Source organism: Gallinula chloropus (genome assembly GCF_964237585.1).
Source record: "Gallinula chloropus genome assembly, chromosome: 3".
Classification (NCBI taxonomy): Eukaryota; Metazoa; Chordata; class Aves; order Gruiformes; family Rallidae; genus Gallinula; species Gallinula chloropus.
The window spans coordinates 6438025-6460930 of NC_140087.1; the positions used below are offsets into that span (position 1 = coordinate 6438025).

Consider the following 22906-nt stretch of genomic DNA (forward strand, 5'->3'; position numbering starts at 1 on the left):
TTTAAAAAAAATGAAAAGTCTTTCCATTTAATACCAGCTGTGATTTCTGTTGAAGTTTAATGCAAACAACTGAGGAAAATAACTAAACCAAACTATGTCGTGGCATTAATTCCCTTGGAATCGTTACTGGAGGCTCCAAAATTAGAAGGGAAAGACCATAATGAAATGCTTGAACTCCTTGGCCCCTTCCTGATGACAGAGCCTTTCCCCACTGTACATTATCTTCTCCAGTCTCCTTAATATATTCAGAGCCTATGTCCTGTGCAGGATCACAATTCGAGAGACCCTACTTCTTTTTCCACTTGTCTACCACCATCCCATTCATGTCACTCAATATTTTTGTATATTTTCCTCCCTACATTGTTGAAAGAAAACAAGCAAGATATTCTCTTTTGGTCTGAAAAGACACAGGCAGGTGAGGTTGTCCTTTAGATTATCAGTGTTGAAGCTGGCTGGACAATACAAGAGAGGGAAAGAACTGGAGAAGATTTTGAATATAATTGTTTAGGAGGCACCTAGGGTGCAAGTGAAATTCTAGAGCCCTTATGGGACTGGTCACAGTCTGGTTAGATGGTAACTTACAGCTTTGTAAAACATTAAAACCTCCCTCTGGAAGTGCTGATCCTACCAAAATAGACACTGGGTTTGGTTAGGCGGCCACCGCAGCATCTGCAACCGAGGTCAGTACCTCCTTCCTCAGCTTCAGGCAGTCACTGAAGCTCAGCTCTTTGGTGAGCTGCATGAGAGCAGATCTTTGCAGTGGCTGACACCATGAGCAGCTCTGCCTTATTTATTTTAAAGTAGTCAAGTACATACTCTACCTTACTGCCTTCACACTTTCCCTGTTTCCAGTGTTACCGTGTCTTATCTACTACTTGTTCACATAAATGCCCGTTTTTGTTGGTGTGTACAGGAAAGCTTACACTTTATACCAACTTGGCTTTCTAATAGCATGTAGTATTGACAAAGGAATAGCTTTCCACATGTGCAGATGCTGGACACAGATGTTGACACGGGTCAGCCCCTGGCATGCTGGAGCAGCACAAGCAGCTTGGATCTTGTTGCATCTCTTAGGATTCAGTTGCTTACATTCACTGGTTTCTATTTTTTTTTCTTCCCATAATATTTGAGATTGTTTTTCCAAGCTGTTTCCAGTTGATTACTACAAAAAAACCAACCCAAACTCAAACCCAAACCCTTAATTGGTAGAAGACAGAAGTGTTATCTCTCAAACATCAAGCAGAGAGGAGGGGGGGGTTCCTACTCTAGCATGTTGTAACTGTGAAGGACACTCCTGGATCACTGCCATGGTTCCTGTAAATTCATTTAGCCCTTGTTATTTTGACAGTAAACTGACAGTGATTTGCTACAGCATGCGTCAATTGGATTTGTCTACTGCAATAATGTATATAATAAGAGGGCTTATTATTGATGAAACTGTGCTTGTGCTATTTAGTTTGCAAATGTCAGAGGTTTCTATGGTAATTTATTTGGGAAATCGTAAAGGTCATTTAAATGCTGCTGTTCAAAGATCAGCCTTCGATCATAGCAAATGCTCTTTTTTTTTTCTTTTTCCTTTTTTTTTTTTTTAAGAAGCCTCTTTTCCTTTTAGATCATCAGCATTTAGTTAAATAAATGGTGGTGTATTCTTTCCAGAAATTTAATATATCTCATTCAAAAGAGGAGGGGAAGAAAAAGCCATTTATAACCCAGGTTTGATGGTACAACTTCTTTGTTAGGCAAAGGGACAGGATACGTTTGGAAAACTAATTATTTTTTGCATGTCACAGGCTATTGGAGCAAAAAGACACCGTTAATAAAGTTTGAATAAAAAAAAAAAAAGGTATCCTCTACATTTGCATGGCTTTGCAACCTGTTCAGTAGGTGAGAGGAAGCATTCCAGTAAGAGATATGAAAGAGTTTAAAAATAAATTCTCTCTGTTCTTTTGCGTTCCACCAAGAGAGGCAGAACTTTGAAGTTTGATCAGAGTTAGGTGTTGGGAAGTGTGAGCCCTTCTGCATCACCCTTTATGAGCCTGCATCACCCCATGTGTGTTCTGCTTTTCTCATGCCCAGAATTCTGTGGTCTGGCTCGGGGACCTGCTGTGTGATATACATACCCACATCTCCATCCTGGGCGTGCCAGGTGGAATTAGCTGACCCCTTCCTCTCTGTAAAATTGACAGATACAAATGAGTGGTCCTGGTAAAAGCACTTTAAAATCCTTTCACTGAAGACTCAATAAACATCAAATACCTTAATGTTACCAGGCAGCACTAACTTAAAAAAGACAACCTCTAGCCAGTGGTCTTAGTTTAGCAGAGCTTAGAGGAAAACTTCTTGCTTAGAGATGTTAATGTTTTTTTGGTAGTATTTGATGTGTTATGGGGATCTATGCTGAGATCATACAGTAGCCCATTAAAATGTTGGAAAGCAAGTGAGTGCAACCTTGTGCAAGCATCTGAGAGCATCACTAGTGTTCACATCGCTGCTGTAGCTGACGTCAAAATGTTCTGACTCTGTTGGTGTTACTGCTCACAGGGTCACATCCTAAACGTGTGCAGTTGAATAATCACAGCATCTGTAGTAACAGATCATAAATGTAAAGCAGAACAAAGCAGTGTGATAGCAACAAGCATCTGTTGATGTGGCAGAGTTGTTTTCTTTTTCCTTCTAGAACCACTACTGACTTCTGAGAGCAGCCAGATGTTTAAAAATATAATATTGTTTCTAAACATATGGGTTGGTATTTTGAAATACCATAAAATAACCTGAAATTCAACTCTGCAGTAAGGAGTGAAAACGTTTTGGCCTTTTTTTACGAAGTGAAATGGAGCATCAGTGAATAAAAGAGCAAATAAAAATAATGCCTGCATGTTAAGAGGGGAAAGCCTTTATCTAGTCAGACAGCAATTTCTAATTTTCTTTTTCCCAGCTTTAAAATAAAACAAGAAGTTGGGGCAGCACATTTTTGTATGGGGTAGACCACACGAATTAAATGTTAAACATATAAGGTCTTGATTCTTTGCTATGTTCTTTTTTTTTTGGCTACTGAGGATATTAACTAACTATTGTGCTTTAGCCTGATGAAAAAGTTAGCAATTGAAGAAATAATTGCCTGTATATACTAGTTAAGTTTTTCTCAAGGTTCCAGGCTTACATTTATTAAAGATTGTTGTAGGAAGAGATGTTTAAAAGCATTGAATGTGCTGTTTCAAACTGTAATTGTATTTTATTGTCCAGGCTGAAGATGAAATTGCTGCTGAATCTCTTTCTTCCCTTTTTAGATCACGTCTCCATTGGAGGGCTTGGGGATAGCTTTTATGAATATTTGCTCAAGGCATGGCTGATGTCGGACAAGACGGATGAAGAAGGCAAGAAAATGTATTATGATGCTGTTCAGGTAGATAAGATATTTAAATCTTCCTTTCCATAACAATCTAATCTGTAACTATCCAAAAGAGACAGGATCTGGAGACAGTGTGAGGGATTTATGTCTTTGCCACTACACTGTGTTGTTTTTTTTTTTTCCTAAAGAATTAGTTTCTCTTTTAAAACCACTTCATCAAATATAAATGCTAGAGCAATGCTGATACTGTGGGGAAGGGGAGAGTCTTGAAGTACAGCTATTTTTTTTCCAGTTGAAAGTCAGTTCTCTTTAACACTAGAGGAGAAAAATATGAAATATGCAACAAAATTTCATCTACAGGTAGCTCTCAGATAGAAGTTCACTTTTTTTCCCCTCACTTTTCCATAAATACATTTCTTCTTCCTTATATCCAGGAGGGAGTTCCTCTCTTGTGGTTCGACCTAATATTTCAACCATTAGAATATTTTGATTGTGGTCAACACAGGGATCAGTATATTATGGTAGATAATTATAAATGAAAATAGAAGGTTTTGTTGCACAGATGACTTTTTGTTACAAGACACATATATTTTGCCAGCTTCTGTAAAACAGCCAATTACTCAAATTGGACACAAGAGAAAGTTTTCAAAAATCAGACTTATTCATTCATACCTCTATTTCTCTGTGGCATTTTATTTATGATTCTTCTAGTCTGCAATATGCTTTGTTATTGATGGTATTTCCTTAATAGACTGTTTTGGGAGAAATAATGGGTTTGTGACACCAGACTGAGACTAGGGAAGTATTAAGTTTAAATCCATATTTACAGGCTTTCCTCGCAGTCTTGGGTGAATGACCTATTTTCTCGGTTCTTTGCTTTCAAACATATATAAAAAAGGGGATAATACTACTTCTTTTTTCCCTGTCCTTTCATCTGTTTTGACTGGAAGCTCTCTAGGGCTGGGACTTTTATCTCTTATTAACCGTATGTATGTACAGTGCCTCTGTAGACAAGGCTTCAAGATGTGCTAAGCAATATCTGCTTATTCTTTCATACGTCTGGAAATGCGCTGTCCCTAGGGAAGAGCGTAAGTCTCCTTTTACTTGCCACATCAGAATAAAAAATTTGTGGTAGCATTAAAAAAAATCACTGAGCCCTGAATGGCTCATCACAGGGGTTCTGGGGGGTTTTGTTGGGTTGAGGTTTTTTTTTTTCTGAGAGAGAGAAATGTCCTACATGGTGATTGGAGGGAGAGCATGATCTCTGGTTGGTAGTAAATTTGACGACCAAGTATCTTCTCCTAAGAAAATCCTGCCTTTAATTTTGTAAGTGCAGATTTGGATGCAGTCAGCCTCATTTTCACTGCTAACACGGTTTCGGCTTCAGAGCAAGAGGTGGATTTTGAATCAGGTTTAAGTGCATTTGAGGCTATAACATAAGAACAGTGGTACTGTAATAGCTCAGTCATTAGGTTGGCAGCCAAAAAGAGAGCACGAAGTGTCTGATAATACAGTATCAGTTCATCTTACCACCATGGAAGGCATTTTGAAGGACCTCGAAGCTCCTTCGGTCTTCCACTTCTGCTGTTTTAATAACATCAGGTTTTTCTTTTAAATGCATTCTTACACAGGGTAAGTGTTAGTGCATAGACAGGTGTGGTAAAAAATGTGCTTTTGCTAGTACAGCTGTTCTGGAAACCACTGCAGGTAGAGTATCCCAAATGTGGTGTGACAGTCAGCCTTGTCCGTGGGACCATGAGCAGGTTGACTCCCATCCTGCCCAGGGATGTGTTGATCCCAGTTTAAACTCACACCTTAGCTGGACCAGGATAACAACCTCCTCAGGTAGGAAAGTTACCGCAGGCATGCCGAGGTGATGTTGGGGAGCAGACGTGGTGATGGTCACCCTACGCATCCAGTTATCCATGCTCGACATCGAGCTGGGGGAGCAGAGTTGTCTGGTCAGCAGCACTGCTGAGTGCAGCAATGTTGATGACAGGGTCTGAGCTCTGCTATATGTAACTAGATTTAAAGGACCTATTATCTTAATATCTTATAGTAATAATAGCTCTCGAGCAGCCCAAGCATAGTGCCTGTCCAGAATATCAATGGGGGGCCAAGTGAGCACTAAACTCATGCTGGATTTTGCCATGCTGCTGGTTGAATGCTGTTTCCAGTATTTTCTGAGCAATGGTCTTCATGTTCTTTGTTTTCTGTACCAAGGTACATCTGTACCAAAGCTGCAAGTATACATGCAGCGTGTGGAGGTACAGCTTGATGTTATAATGTAGCTTGTTCAGAAAAACAGTGGTGAAATTGCAGTAGCACAGAACTGCAGACTGTTGAGGCCCCATTGAGATGCCAGGTTCTTCACTGCCGTTACTAGCCTGCTTTGAAATCCCTGCTGATATTGGCTTTATTGCTATTGATCCCTTACTTATCTAAATTAAAGCTAATTTAAGTGTCTGCACAAGCTGTAGTCTTTTTTATGACTAAGCCTACACAGTTTGGGCATTCTGAGCCTGCTTCATATTTTCTTAGATAAATTTCCCCTGACACTTTCTGAATCTTTTTAAGACTGCGCCAAAGGGAACGGCGTGATTATTCCCAGCCATTCCGTCCAGCACATACCCATCAGATTCTGAGTGCACAATGTGAAGGTTTGATGCCTAATTCAATATCTTCCACTATCCAGAAACCACAAATGAAAATATATCATGAGCTGTAGTTCACTGTGAAAAGCTGAAATTTATTTAGATGAAGCCGTGGGGTTGTTTCTTACATTGTTCCATAGCTTGTATTAGAAACTAAGAGTACTTTCTATTAGAATTTTTGTAGCACCTATAGATTGTTTTATGGCTTAACTTAAAAGCAATAACTAAGATGTCAAAATAGATTTTAAAACTTTTTCTGCTTGCAAGTTTGGCTGGTGCCGTTTAAAGAACAGTTTATTTCTAATGGGAAAAGGGACAGAGATAGTCTTGTTTTGAATACCAGATCATAATATGAATGTATTTATAAGGCCATCAGAGGGATTCATAAACTTTAGAGTTTGTGCAAAAAGACAACTGGATGCATTTTTAATGTGATTTATTTTCCTGTTTCACATAATACAGGAATTAAGAGATCATATTAAAGTGGTTTCAATGGATAGCATACAGCATTTAGTTACAGAACAAACATGTATTCAGTGTTTAGTCATATTTTGAGGACGTAACTGCCCATAGAATATTCTATTAGTCTTTACGAGTATCCGAGACAGGAACCCTCCCACTCTTTCCAGTTAACACGGTTGATCTCTGAGACACAATTGATTAGTTTAATAAGAGAACATAATTTAGAATAAAAATGGACCTTGTAGGTTCACTTACATCTAGTCTAGTAACTGCATCAAATCCTCCCCTCTCCTATGTTCCAGCCCTCATTTTCTAAGTTGAAGGGCACTTTTTCTACGACTTCTGTGAATAGCTTGTCTCATGCTTGATGTCCAATGGCTGGGGTTTATTTCCAGATTTTCCCATTACCTTTATTCGTCGACATTCATGCAAACTTTCCACATTTTAAACATTCCTTCTCTCTCTCTGACACTGCCATCATCCCCTTCCCCCTCCTCAGTGTATTTCTAGGGAAGTGGCATATATCTAAAAGCTGTAAAGAGAGGAACAGCTCAGTCCAAAAGAGCTTTACAGCAAGAGGGCCTGTCCCTCACCAGCACTTCCCTAGCAGCTAGGCTCAGTGCAGCCCACAGTGGCCCATGGTATCAGAGGTAAAGCCACCATGGTCTGCAGGGACTGTTTATTTTAAAAAATTTTAATTGTCAGCATTAAATAGTGAACAGTCTTCAGAGCTGTTGAGATTTCAGCCTTTCAGATAAAAAGAAGAAATCCATGTGAACTCCTTTCCCATTGAAACGAGGGAGAGAACAAAGTGGTGTTAGCAAAATGGAAACGTGATATTGGCAGATGGGTTCTTTTCATCTCCAGAGTTTCATGAGGCTCTGTTTAATTGTGGTGACAGTCTGGTGGCTGGTCTGCACTGATTACAGTTGCCATTAAGTCGTTGGAAGTGTTTTGCTTTGCAGTGGTAGCGATCTCAAAAAACTACATAACTGATGTGGGCAGTGACAGAACTGAACAACTTAATTAAAATAGTTTGTCATACAGAGTAAAGCCAAAAGTAGATTAATGAATTGAATATTCAGTACCTGAGCATCTCCTGGCATTGAAGGAAATAGGTAAATAAGGGCAGGCAGGGTGCTGCAGGAGCAGCCCAACTCCAGAATGAAACAGTTGGTGCAGGGGACCCAGCATTCCCATTGCATACGTTTTGGGGGGGGAAGAAGAGGTATGATCTATCACTTAAAATGCATAAAAATGAAGAAACAGGCTGTTTATTTACATATTTTGTCATCTGTGATGTTTAAAATATTTATCACCCAGCCTCACTGGTGTGCTGCACGTAGCAATAGCACAGTTATGCTACATAGGAACACAAGATTTATTACACTTAACAGACGAGAACGACCGGAGGACTCGCTGCTCCTTTTATTTCCCCTCTTGACAGAAGTTTTGAGTCTCTCTACAGCTGCTTCCAGACAGCATCAAGTCTGAAGATGGGCTTCTGTAGATTTTTACATCGTTAATGATTTACTTGTAACTGCACAATGTCTATATTTTGAACTAAGTATTTGTTAAACGCTTGCTTGCTTAGGGACTGTCAAGAGAAACAGCGAGCTGTAATGTTGTTAGAACTCTTGAAGGAGGATTTTAACTAGAAAAGTGCTGTGGGAGGAATTGTCCCCTTTTTTGCTCACGGCGTTGCTCTTGTTGTCAGAGCAGCCGCGTCCGTTCTACTTGTGCTTATTTTGACAGCAAGGAAGCTTGTCAGTAGCAATAAATATTCCCGAATATTCAGGAAAAACATAATGTAAGATTTTGAGAGTGACTTGCTTTGATTCATGCCATTCCCTTAATACTGTGTTTAGAATATGAATAAATCTAGCCTTCTGGTAGCAGACAGCACTGAGTACATTTAGTGCAAAAGCATTGGTACCCTTAGAGACGCTAATAGATCTATAAGGGGGGGGAGCATAAGTAGATTTTCAGACAAAACAAAATTATAAGCTTTCCTCTAGAACTTAGTCATCTTTTTAGTGATCAGGTGGGTAGGCACCATAAATGCTTGCCAGCATTTCCATTTTAAAAACTTGTGCATCTCCATTATAAGCATTCTCCCCTTTCATTTCACAACGAAGCTCATCCAAAAGCAGTGAGGGACTTACTACTTTCAGAATGTTTCTTATATATCATGTTTAAACAAATGAAAGTTCCTTTGTGTTCAGCTTTCAGTTTCGAAGTGCAGTTTCATAAGCAGTGAGGACCTCAGAATAAGGAGATGGCACTTTTCTTTAGCAGAAGTTTTTAAACAAGTTGTAACAAGGGTTTCAACTTCCTATTCCACCCTAGTTTTTCTGGTAGTGTGATTCCACGTGATTCGTGCATCTTGTACTACATATTTAAAAACTGCATGATGGACATTTAAGAAAACAAACTCAACTAGTAAATATAAACCTTAAAAAAATTGTGCAGTGCTTTTCCTGCCATCTCAAAAATGGCTGTAGTAATGGAAAAACTCAAATCCTGAAGTTCTCATGATAAACTCAGTGAAATTTTGGATAAAGAATACATATGATGAATTGTGAATATTGCTGAAGAAAACTATTTACTGCATTAGACAACTGAACAGAGGAAACGCAAGGGAAACTCAAAGTCAAGCAGTGTGCAAAACCACAGTACCCCTGACCTGCCTGATGTGTGCTGTTTCAAGCTGTAAATATAAAAATAAGTAAGCAAGCCATTGACATTGCACATCTCTGAATTATTGGAAACATTGCATGGTAGAATTCTCTTTCCTACTCACTGTTGTTTCAAATTGTCAAAATAACTGCTTGTGCAGAAGAATCCATGGGGAAGAAAAATATATTAAAAGTTTAAGATAATTTGTAGCGCTTTGTCATAAAGAAGCCTGCAGAGTTCTGATTATCCCCAAAACAAACATTATAAACATTGGAAATTTAGAACTAGGATCATGTTTCTGAAGTTCCAAATTTATTAAGGCATAGAAACTTGTAACTCTGATGTGAAAGACAGTTTTATCTCCAGCTACAGTGACATCTTGAGGTGGGAAATGAAACGCTTGGGTTTTGTTGTTAAAACAGAAGCAAGTCATTGAAATTCATTAATCATAATTAGAGTTATTGTAAAAGGAGGAGTAAAATTCCTAAGTGATTGAGGAAGTGGAACTGCAGTTTTACATCACACTTTTAGGTTTGTGATTTGTCATAACTGCTCCTTTAGCAGAATTAAAATGTTTTTGCTGGCACGTGTTTGTTTTGAATTGAGCGACTTTGAGGTGCAGAACGTGTTTCCTGAGCAGCCTCCATCTGTGCACTACTGGCATCTCTGTTAATATTTTTATTACCCATCAGCGTAACACACCATGAGAATACCCTCTGTTATAAACAAGCTTGTTGATGGGGGTTATTTTTACTCATTTGAACAGAAAGATGACTTCAGTTCTGTATCTGCTGTGTTTCTCAAGCAATCCAATTCAATGTGAAAGTTGGGGATCGAGGAAGGGGTGGTGGTGAAGACGATGTTGAAGTAGTGTGGAAGTCTTATAGGAGTGAAGAACTGAAGGAAAAGGTGTGCTTATTAGGAGGAACCAGTTCTGCTTAGTTTTGCAAGTGTAAGGGCTGCTGGTATCACGTAAGGAATGGGCTGATAAGCCGAGACTGCAGAGCGCCTTACGAAACAGGGGGAGGAAGTCAGGTTGGGAGAAACTGAAGAGTTTCTCTTTCGTGCTGTCAGTCACAGAGGTTACACACACATGCACTGTGCAGCCTAAACAACAACTGTCTCGTTCAGTGTGACAGGTGGGCAAGGGCATAATTTTAACAGGCGAACTCCTGAGGAGGATGTCAGGAGTAACAGGAGGTGCACTGGAGTCACAATTCAAACCCTAAAGGAGACTGTTAGTGTTTCTAATTGAGTGCTCAAGCATTTCTACAGTTGCTCTATAGAAGGATAATTTCCCACAAGATGGAAAAAGAAGTAATTTAGCTAAAGGCTTTATTGCAGCGAGGGTTGGAAGGAGAGCCTTACATAAATGCACACACACAAAAATTTTGCCATCAGCCTTAAAACTTAGTCTGCCTGGAAGAGCGTGCAGGTGTGCTACAAACAGTACCTATCAGCTTTACATGTAGTAAATTTATTAAAGTATCTGACAAATGGTGTTTATTTTCATTTAGTGTCACTTCTTTTTTATTATTATTATTATTATTTATTTATATATTTTTTTCCCTGCCCCCAGGTAGGATCTGCTATTGTTCCCTTTGGGAATGTGCATTTGCAGCCTTTTCTCTCACACAGTCTCTCTGCTTTACCTTCATGGAAAGAAAGAAATTACAATTTAAATTGCAGAAATACAGCCTGGAAAACAGAAACATGAAATTTCCATTTAGTTAAAAGAAAAACTGTACTAAATCCAAACAATTATCCATCAATAATTTATTTTCAGCTAGTCCAAGACCACATCCTTCTCTCTTTTTTTTTTTAGTATTATTTGCAGATCCAGCATATTGGTTTGTACTGCAAATATTCATTACAGTCAAATGAAATTATAGTACTATTCCCCTTTCATAATAACTTGTCTTTGTAACTTGATTTCCCTGCCAGAGCCAGGCCCACAGCACTGCAGATAGCAATTAGCAGTTCCCTCTGGGATCGTAACCCTACCTTTCCATCCTACTCCTCAAGTTCAGAGAGACTTATTATTATATCTTCATTGAATCTGAAAGTATTTCTTCCTCATCCTGGTACTTTCTCAAGTTCGTGTTCAAATCTTTTTATACTTGGAGCAATTGCCTGTGTATTCCAGCTAGTGATTTAGTTCTGCTCTGGAACTCAAGCTTAGTTTAAAAATGAGTGTCTTTCTCAGAAAGTTCTGTCCTGCCTGACAGCACTTAGAACCTTTGTGTAACTCACCAAAACAGCATGCTGCTTACAGAAGTACACACTATTACAGCATAACAACCCCCCCCCACACACACACACACACACAACAACAAACCAAACCAACAAGTTAAAAATGTGAATAACAGTTTTGTGAATTTCTAACAGGGGGATGATGGGTGGCACTTCTGCAGTTTGGGTATAGATTCAGAATTGATAATAGAAAGAGCACTAATTTTATTGTATTAATGCATTATACAAACGTTATAGAGTCCAGAATTAGTGCTCTAACAATATTTGGAGTAAATTCCAAATTTAAACTATAGTTAGGTTGGACTTTATGGAGAGAGGTAAGGGTTTGCCATGTCTTAATTTGTGAATGCTGCCATGATTTATAGGAATTCACAATTTCAGTGAATAAATTCATCAACATTTAATGTTGAGATGTTTCTTCTCTATGTTCTATGCATACTGGTTATAATTTTCTAAGATCAAATGCATTTACACTTTTGGGGCTTTCTAAATATGCTCATTTTTTACAATAGCTTTTTTTTGAGTTTCTGAAACAACTAGAACACACCTAACAAACTCATTATAATCTGACACTTTGATGCCATGCTGGAATTATTCCAAACTCCATGCAACTTTGACACAGCAGATTTGTTAGCAAGCCTTTGGAGAGTGTTGTTTCAGGGCAAGCACGAGTCTAGTCTCAGTTGGAGAGTAGATGAATAGTGATGAGGGAAGGGACACTTATTTCTGACCAAAGCAGTTTATCTAGCTCAGACCAAAAAAGGCCCATCAAGAAACTTCACAGATTTAGATGAAGCTTTTAACAGTCGCACCTTAAGCTCCTGGTAGTGTTGTTAGCACAAAAAGAGCTACCAGCCCACTGGGAAGATGCACTACTCTGCCTTTACATGCTTTTTACCAAAGCTGTTTTGTTGAGGCCAGTTTATGTCATGTAATTTCTCCAAATAGTTACTTCATAAGCAGGTAACTTCAAAGGAAGTTCAGGCATCACCAAGTTATAATATTTGTTTTCCTGTCTTCCAGAATATGAGTTTGTAAGTGCTGATGGGCTTGCAAGTTGCCACGCTTGGGCTAGTGGCTTCTGAAGGGTATCTCTAGGTATTGAAGGTTATTTGGACTTGATGTCTATGTAGAAATGATTACTTACCTAGCAAGCCATTAATGAAGGTATATACATCAGAATAGGAATCATCTAGCACTCAGGGACCCATGATTGTACAAAGTATGACAAGGCAATTTGAGAGTCTGTAATATATCAAATAATTACCTAATAAAAACAGCTTTAAATAAGACACATAATAACTTTTAATAGGCATATGTACTGGTTCTTAATAGGACCCATTTATAAAAATTAGATGATTTGCTTTTCTGAACATGAGTAATTAATTTGGAAATATATTTTTTATTTTGTGACATCCTTAGCATCAATTAGCATCAGTTTGTTAGGTTCTTTTAACAACAGTTGTTAGAATAATTTTTAAATTTCCAAAGTGGAAGTTACCTTTTTTCAGCCTGAACCTTAATCTTGATCCAAAAGAGAGGGAAAAACCTCTGGAAGACTAATTGACGTCACACGATCTGTTTTCATGCTACCAGAATCATCTCTGGTCTGGTTACTATAGAGCTGAAGGTGCTTGATCACAGTTATTTCTGCCAGGTGCAATAACAGTTTGTTCTGTCTCTCATTAATCCTTCACTGGAAAAAATTGGCAATATAGGAAAATTCAGTCATCAATCTGTTTCAAAATTTGTTCATTTTTAAAATAAATTCTGACTCAACAGCTAAGTGACCAATAGAGTTTTCAACTGCTGCCAGAATGTTTGATTTGGTCACATGGGGATGCCATGCTGAAAGATTTAACGAAATGTAATTAAAGGTTTTTCATTTCTGATCTGGGTTTTAGGTAGCTTATTTTTTAGAATGCCTAAGTAGTCTGAAAGTTGTTTCCTCAAAAATTGTTTTGTGTTTTTTTAACAGTAAGGCCTCCTATTACAATATATAAACCATTTAATAAAAATGTGAACTCTGAAAGATTCTGGAAGTTTTCCAATTATTTCTATCTTCTCAAAAAATGTTGCCTGTTTATGCATTAATGCAGTTTGTAGCAGGTTCTTTGAACGCTATTCTCTCAGTTCTTCAATTATAATTTCAAATACTTTCTAGCTAAATGATTACAAAAGACATGTTTTAAAGAACAGTATTTTTTTTTTAAGTACATAAATATTCCACTACAAGTTTCCCCCACCTGAGAGAAAAGCCTTTCTGTATGCACTTGGGACTACACGATCACCAGTTGGCTTAACACCAACTCAGCCTCCATAATTCTTTTATCTTTCACAGTGGGGTCTATGGTTTGCATGCTTAGGGAAACTGTTCTCCCACCTTTCCCCTTTTGTATTTAATTCCTCTTTCTATAGCTTAAATTATGCAGGATTTGTTTAAAGTAAGGAATCTTCATTATTTACTGCAGCTTTAAAATTTAAGTATGCTTTTCAGTTGGTACCTAGTGGTAAAAACATACAATCAAGGAGGAAAGAAAGATATTAAAGAGTTTTCTGAGCCAATAATGGGTCTGGAGGCAGGCAGAAAACATCCTTAATAAGTGCTGTGCACTAATATTAGTGGAAAACAAAGTGTAGTTTTCAATGTGACATTCTCAGCACAAAAAAACCTACTTGGTAAGTAAAACTTGTGCAATCATTCTGCTGATGCTTCCAGTATAGAAAAGAGTTTTCATGCTTATAAAAAACTTTTCAGATGTTTAAATGGGAAGAAAGAACTACAATACCTTCTCTTTATAACACTTTTTTTCTTTTTTTCTTTTTTTAATCCTGTTGCTTTTTTAAATAGTTCTTTGTACTGATATTTTATTCATGGTTTTCTCTTGTATAATGCATGTTGAATACTCTTTCTGGAACTTATGATTTCAGTAGAATAAACCAGAGTACTGCTGGATGACTGAATGTATGGTAGTGTAGTTCGTCTCTTCTCCATTACCCTTTAAAGAGTAATAGCTTGTTTTCTATGTGGGCTTCTAATTAATGTGCTCTTTGGTATCTCCTCTATTGTTTTCATTCTGTTCCTCTCAGACAGGAAGTCTGTTTTCCTGCATTTTGCCATCAGTGCCTGTACACCGCTAATGGCACCAATTTCGAACCCTAGAACATTTCTGTGGGGTTTTTCTGCTTAGGTGTTTTCCCAGCCCCTACTCTGGATTGTAACGACAGAGGAGGGGAAGCTCGTTGGACTTTGGGAATGTCATATAGATTCAGATGCCTAACACTATACAGTGCACTCACCAAGTCAGGCATTTTGAATGAGTTATTTCTGCATATAATTCACATGAAATGATATCGATAACCACATCCTTTGAGTCACAATTACAGTGGGACGTGTGGAAGCTGAAGTGGTGGCTAGTCACCATTAAAAGTGAATTACTTTAAATTTCTCAAAGTAGAAAGGGAAAGAAAGAAAGAATTTTGAAATGGAGTTGTATTTTTTTAATGTCTTTGTAGTATTTTTTTTATAAAATATACTGTGTAAATTGCTCAAAGTTGTAGCAAAACTAATCTTCATTACTGATGGGTGCTAATCTGTGCTGGTTGGGCTGACGTTTGAGGTTATGCCAGTTTATATTATCCATTTCACTTTATAAGCAAAGATGACATGGAGAAAAAAACACCAATGCACCTGATAACTTTGTCCTTCATCCTTTACCAAACTGTACCAAAGGTTTGAAATGATGTACTTTTGCAGGCCATAGAGACCCACCTCATTCGCAAATCAAGCGGGGGTCTGATGTACATTGCTGAGTGGAAAGGTGGACTGCTTGAACACAAGATGGGCCATCTGACTTGTTTTGCTGGAGGCATGTTTGCTCTGGGAGCAGATGGAGCACCTGATGACAAGACGGGCCATCACATCGAGCTCGGTGCTGAAATTGCCAGGACTTGCCACGAATCCTATGACCGCACGAGTACGTACGGTGGTGCAGAGTTTACTTGCAGGCTTCGACTTCCTGAAGGCAGCCATCCGTAATGTTGCCCAACGCTGAATGAAAGTTGGATGAGGATGAGAACTCTCAGGCCCTTTCTGAGCACATGGCTGCTTTGTTGTAAGAGCGTGTCATGGTTTAACCCCAGCCAGCAGCAGAGTCCCACGCAGCCGCTCGCTCGCTTTCCCCCGGCGGGATGGGGGAGAGAATCTGGAGAGTGACAGTGAGAAAACTTGTGGGTTGAAATAAAAAGAGTTTAATATGAGAAACAAACAAAAAAAACCCCAGGAAGATAATGCTAATATATACCAAATAAGAAATGAACAGCACCGTTTCTCACCACTTGAAGTTGATGCCATGCAAGGCCCCCCAGCTGCCCCCTCTCTCAGCCCACCCTGCAGTTTAAAGCAGAACATGACATCCCGTGGTAGGGAATATCCCTTTGGCCAGCTTGAATCAGCTGTCCCTTGCTGTGTCCCCTCCCAGTTTCCTGGGGGCCTTAATGAGAAGCTGAAAAGTCCTTGATTACTTGGCAACAACTAAACCCATAAGTGTGGTATCAACATTTTCTTTCTGGCGGGATGAGAGTAATTAACTCTATCCTTGCCAAAACCAGGACTGATTAATTTAAGATCGGCTGCTGGGTTTTATAAATAATTACTGTGCACCTGAAGCATATCTACTCACTCTAGTAATTAACATGAGAGCTTTTTTTTTTTCACTTTGTCCATCTCTGTATGCAGCTGAGTACAAATAGGAGAGGGAGCTTGCTCGTTTAGGCATCGATGTAACTATTAATCATATTTTATGCACACAAAAAATTTATTCTCCTTTTTGTAGGTACAATGCTGCAAACAATAGAATTGCACAGAGAAAGTGGATTTCTGTGAAGGAAATGTCTTTGGATTCTTTCATCTTCTTATAAAAATCACCCTGGCAGCATTTTTGGTCCCAGAGTGTATTTTCCAGTTTGATATAGAAAAGTAAATATCCTCATCTTTTAAGCAAAATTTCATTTTGCTAGTTATATGAAGTCTTCCAGAATGCAAATGTTAGCATCACTGTTCAAACTGGAACTGCTTTTTAAGGTATTGCTGAAGAATAGCTCTCTCCTACACTCAATTATTTACAAAATACTAAAAGCAGGAGGTACCACAGCATCTTTCAGAAGTTATATACCCTTTGGGTAACTTGGCTTTGTGCCATGTGAAAGGACATTTGATTTGACAGTTTCTGTAATTTGAAACCTTTTTTTAATGCCTTTATTTGAGCATGTGGTTTTTACGTTGGCTAGGCATGAAACTGGGACCAGAAGCCTTCAGATTCGATGGTGGTGTTGAGGCCATTGCTACAAGACAAAATGAAAAATACTACATCCTGCGCCCAGAAGTGATAGAGACCTACATGTACATGTGGAGACTCACTCACGACCCCAAGTACAGGCAGTGGGGATGGGAAGCTGTAGAGGTAATGTTCTCTTGGACTTTTTTCTTTTTCAATCTTAACATCTTAAGCAAACTCCTGAATTATATCTGAGTATCATTTGGTGGTTGTAAATATTTATTTTGAATCAGTAATATCAACGCAGATTTCACTTACTAAAGGTATGAACTAAGACTACTTTGTCAAAGCCAAACATACTGCTGGAGCTGCATTTAAAGACAATTTCTCCTCCTTAAATGCTTCTCAGATCAGGGCCGTATTCTGATGTACTGCTCACAATGCTGAGTATTGCTGCATTTGAATGGAAAGTACCAGTGTGCACAAATTTGAGCTGTGACCACAGAAAACTGTATTTTCAACAGTAGTTGTAGCAAGGTGATTTTTAGTTAATGAGGTGGTGAAGGCCAATATGAGGTACTAGATAGTACCGAAACATTTTAAAAATGGGTCACTTTCAAAAGCATAGGTCACCTGGACTGGGATCTGTTAGTGGGAGTGATCTCTTCTAGATGTAAATGTCTGCATCCCACTGCCCTTTGAGCTCTAACCAGTCATGGTGACTGTTGTGGTTTTACTCCAGCTGAGAGCTGAGATCCACACAGCTGCCTGCTTGTTAAAGGAAAAGAGGAGAGGGAGAAGTGTGGGGCGGGTGAGGGAAGGGAAGGGAAAGGGAAGGGGCAAATAACAACCCCAAAACTGAAAAACCAAAAGCCAGTGGGTTGGGATAAGGATAGTTTACTAAAATAGCAGAAAGATAAAATATAACAATGCTGACAGGGCTTTAGAGCAAAAAAATGCATGAAACTTGCTACACAATGCAGTTCCTCACCGAACCCACAGCTCAGGCCGTGCCACCCAGAGCCGTCCCGGAACCCGACCGTCCCCCAAAAACCGTGTGTCCTGGAGTCGCCCCTCTCCTCCTCCCATCAGCCCCCCTTTATACTGAGCATGACATAATTGGCATGGAATACTCTCTCTGGCCAGTTTGGGTCACCTGTCCTGGTTTTTTCCCCTCCTTTCTCATGAATAGAGAAATATGAAGAGCTGAGAAAGTCCTTGACTGTCTGACAGCAACTAAAACCATCAGGGTGTTATCAGCACTGCTCCCATTTTAACTCTCAAACACAGCATTCCATCCGCTGCTACAAAAGAAGTTAACTCCATCCTGACCAAACCCAGGACACTAACCTAACTACTTGTGTTTGTGTAGCACAAGCCTTCCAAGAGGGCAGCTAGTCTGTCCTGCAAAAGTTGTCTTGCCAAATCCATTGTTTCCCATGTTTTGGTGATTAATGACTCTTACTGTTAGAGGCCTTTGGATTTACCGTGTTTCATCTTCCAGGTACCTGGCCTTGTTAGACTTCTAGAGTTCGCTTATTTGCTCTTTATATTGATGTTGCCCTAGCTAAATTATCTGCCTTTCACTCTTCCTTTGGAATTCCCAAGCAGATTGAGATTTTTGTAGAAAACATAGGAAGCTGAAGAACATTATTTTTGTGGCTCTGTGTAATTAAGAATAATGAAGGAGAAAAACCAACAAAACCCTGACCAAAACAAACAAAAAAAGGACCAAACAAAATTCTGTACAGTGTTTTGTTCACAGCAACCTCTCCTTTGCAGAATTATTACTTTCCAGGATTTCAGAAAGGTCCCGTTTTCAGTTTGTTCAACACCTCTTGATCTAGGAATCTATGATTATAAATTTCTTGGATGGGCTACACCACTAGTTGCAGAAATTTGCTCTATCCTAAAGGAAGGGCGTGTAGGCATTACTGAGGGACTCTACTAGAGATCTGTTTCTGGTTTATGACTCTATATTATATACCTGGCTGTAACATGGTACCAAGTTATCTGTCTCCCTCAACAGCAACGAAGATCTGTTAATTATATTCAGTGTTCACTGTGTGAGATACTGAACGTATCTCAGATGTTGTGCAAATGTTGTAGAGTGTTGTGAAAAAAGTATCTTTCGAGATTGGTAATTAGATGCTCTTGAGGAATGAAATTTATGGCAAAATCTGCTTTCCACAGAAGAATAGCTGCTAGCAGTAACTCTACTTCTACACTTTAACTCTTCCTTGGTTTGGACATTAACTGCAATTCCATATATGCATTCAGCTAGGAAGACTGTAGTTATTTAGGAGATTTTATTGCCTCCCTCAGGTGTTGGCTCTGTTGGCCCTGAAGCAATAGGCTTCCTAGTTAATGATTCCAGAGCAATTATTTTTAAAAAAAAAGCCTCTGATTTAGAGTGCTGTTCCCGTACTTTCTCCTCCACTAACAGAACCCATAGGCACACATTTTACTACTGGAATCTTCCCAGGCAGATTATAATTGGCATATTTACAATGGCTGTTTATGGAAGTCATCCCACCAGGCTTCATAGTGCCAAGTATTCCTTCTCCAGGAGATGGTTTCCCTGACTCATTGTTGCTGCCCACACTGATAACATTGTTATAAACAATTGCAATGTTTTCCTTATTATTACTCTTACCCTGTTGGTTCAGTTTGTGTTTATTTCAAGACTGCACATTCATTTACCTTCACAGCAGTCCCCATGTGTTCCTTGTCTAACATTCCTCTGGTTACTCTCCTCTGGTTCCAACGGAGTGGATCAGAGCCCACGTGTGGGAGATGCAGCTGATCCCATTCTATACAGACCTATTTTCCAACGTCCTGAAAAATCTTACAGCTTCACAGAAGTTGTACAGTCCATTGTAGGTTTCAAATCTCCTCCCCCCACGCCCCACCCCACGCTGCTTCATCATATTTATAGACCATACAGATCCACCTGTACATGTTTTTTTTTGTTCCAGCACGTGTCATGAAAAGCTTACCACAACTATTTCATAAGCCCTGCTCCTTCTTGCACCAGGGAGCACATCCCTCTACCCTTTTGTTCTTGGGGAAGTCCCTGACCACTGACTGTACAAAACCTATTGCACAAAAGGGAAGCTGAGATTGAAACTAGAAAAAAGAGGGAACGATCAGACCAGTAGCTGTTGCCCAAAAAAAGTTGTTTTTTCAGGTGTTTCATGTCCATTTTTCAACTCATGGCATTGGCAATAAGAACTCATTAGGTTTGTTTCCCAGTGCCCTTGTTATAGAAAAGGAGGCTGCTCTATAGGTCATGACTTCTAAACCCTCCAACAAGTCTATTAATTCTTTCTCAAACTTTCATAGACTAAAAACATGCTCTGGCCTCTCCACTTTTTTTCTCCAGAAACTTGCTCTGCTGTTTTAATTTGAGTCCAGGATCACTCTCTGTGTACTTTAGCAGCTGGAGAAAATGCAGTTATGACCAACAGCAATATCCACTGTTACTGAGTCAGAAAGGTTTTATCAGCTTAGCTCTTGAAAGTCTCCCTTTTTGCATTATAAATGCGGCTCATATTTTGAATTCACAGCACTTCCTTTGTTTTTTTTTCCCTTTATGATACTTTGAGACTGTCAGCCAATTTTCACTCTGCTTGATGTTTTCCATTACTCCAGCATAACTGATCTTAGCCACCCTCATTTTCTGAGAACTACTAATTTAAAAGGTGTTTGATTGTTTCTTCCCACCCACTGCTGCCCCACTGTCAGGGGGAACATCCCCGTGCTCTGAAACTGCAGGTGTGGGCACAAAAGGCCTGTACTGCCAGTGAAAGGCCTTTTAGTGAAAGGCCTTTTATCGTGCTAAAGCCCATGTGAATGTCCTGTTCCTTTAGTTAAGCGGAAAGTAGCTTCCAGGGATGAGGTGCTTCACTTTTGCATCAAGTAGATACCACCGGATGGCTGAGCTGGTAGGAGTTAACCTCTTGGTTTTCACCGCAGCAGTGTGCTCAGGTTGGCCATGAGCCAGCAGTGTGTCTCGATGGCTAAGAGAGCCAATGGGATCCTGGGGTGCATCTGGAGGAGTGTAGCCAGCAGGTCAAAGGAGGTGATCCTCCCACTCTACTCTGCCCTGGTCAGGCCCCACCTAGAGTGTTGTGTCCAGTTCTGCGCTCCTTGGGATAAAAAGGACAGGGATCTCCTGGAGAGAGTCCAGAGAAGGGCTACAAAGATGATTAAGGGCCTGGAGCATCTACCCTATGAGGAAAGGCTGAGTAAGTTGGGACTGTTCAGCCTTGAGAAGACTAAGGGGGGACCTAATTAAAGTTTATAATTATCTGAAGCAGGGGATGCAGGGGGAATCAGCCAGCCCCTTTTCAGTGGTCTGTGGAGACAGGACAAGGGACAATGGCTGCAAGTTGGAGCACAGGAAGTTCCACACCAACATGCGGAAGAACTTTTCCCCAGTGAGGGTGAGGGAGCCCTGGGATAGGCTGCCCAGGGAGGTGGTGGAGTCTCTATCTCTGGAGATATTCAAGACCCGTCTGGACGCCTATCTGAGTGATATGTCCTAGGGAGCTGCTTTGGCAGGGGGGTTGGACCCAATGATCTCTGCAGGTCCCTTCCAACCCCTACAATTCTATGATTCTATGATTCTTATACAGTACCTCCCTATAGCATGAACTCATAAAGAAGGCTCTAACACATAAACCCCCAACTGCAATTTGCCTTTATTTTACCTCACCCTGTTTAGAATGCAGATGTTTCCTTGAATAATAGCCTTATCCTTCAAGTTCTCCTTCTGCTGTGCCTTGGAAAAACATAATCATGTGTTTGACATTGAAAATCCAGGCACAGATTCAGCATTTTGAATTCGCTGCAGGTTGAAGCAGATGAGAGGGAAGGAGTACCAGCCAGGGGAAATTACTTGTTTAAACTTAAGTATATTTGTCACTTAGTAAAAGTGTCCAGGAAAATTAAAGAACCTAAAGACACATAAGAAAAGACAAATAGGCCTGTTACATTTTAAAGGGTCTCTCCTGGAGAAGAAATCCCTTTTAAATATACAATAGGCAGCTTACTCTCCAGTGAAAACTCTGGAGAGCCTGACATGCAAGCTAAATATATGCAGATAGCTACAGGGACTCCAGCAAAAACAAGGACGTTTAGGATATCTACTCACAGCAAAGCAGAGCTCTTGAACAGCCTTTAGAGCAGGTGGAGGTGATGGATACCTCAGTAATTGTTCGTGACTTTCAGTCTCATCTCTCATCAGAAAAGGCTCATTCTGCCTGTTTGCTTGTTTCAGACACACCTTCTGCTTTTTCATTGCTCTGTTGCTGAGGTTTGAAATTTGTCACCTTCCTGTAAATGAAATCTATACATCCAGTAATCATGTCAGTGATATTTGCAATAACTTCAGAAATGAGGGAACTAGTTGTCTTCCATCTCTCCATCCAGGGTTTGATAAAGCTCTGGGTAGTTCTGCCTGGAAGTTGTGTTTCTCCAGCAAGCACCGTGTTTCAGAGTATTGTGGTCCTGAGTAAATGCAGTAATCCATCATGCTTACTGTCATTTTTATTATGAGAAGTTATTTAGGGCTAAAGAACATTCCTCTGGATTTGTTTTTTTTTTTTAAATAATGAGTTGTTTTAAATATAATCATCTTAGTTTCTCTTCACTCCTTTATTATACTGCATGATACCAGAGATGACTTATAAAACAGAATAAGAAAAAACTACAAGGCTAAGAATACTTTCAACCTCCTTAAATAGGTCAATTATAAGGAAAAAAAGATGAATATTTTTAAACTAGAAGAGAACTAATATTTGAATAAGGTATTGGGTAGCAGTCTATTTAAAGAAGTTATGGCTCATATCTAGGCATATAGGTACCACTTTGCTAATGCAAGCACTTGTCCAAAATAATGAAAAGCAGCAAGGTTTATTTAATAGTGTAACTGTATATACCTTCTATGCTTCCAGCACCAGGTACACCTTATTTCCCCTTCTGTATACATCCTTTATCTGACCTTTTTTTTCTCTGTCAAAATTAGCTGATCATACAGAACATTCCTATGGGCAGAAGAGAAATTATATTTTTAGGCAGCCTATGTGCTCCTATTGTAAAAGAGGAATCAATCAATTTTGCACCTTTTAACTGAATACACCATTTGGAAACTGGTTGGAGAAAAACATGTTCTTATATCTATAATATGTTGCATTAAGTCCAGCTACATCCTTCCTTTCTGTCTACTC

At 39.4% G+C, this 22906-nt stretch overlaps 1 protein-coding gene across 1 annotated transcript in view; it reads left to right on the top strand.

Moving 5' to 3' along the window:
- MAN1A1 (mannosidase alpha class 1A member 1) overlaps positions 1 to 22906 on the top strand; it is a 146093-nt gene that overhangs the window by 120837 nt on the left and 2350 nt on the right. The window contains exons 8-10 of the mRNA XM_084262140.1: positions 3288 to 3403; positions 15155 to 15374; positions 16687 to 16859. Coding sequence (XP_084118266.1) covers positions 3288 to 3403; positions 15155 to 15374; positions 16687 to 16859 — 509 coding nt within the window. The remainder of the gene's footprint in view (positions 1 to 3287; positions 3404 to 15154; positions 15375 to 16686; positions 16860 to 22906) is intronic.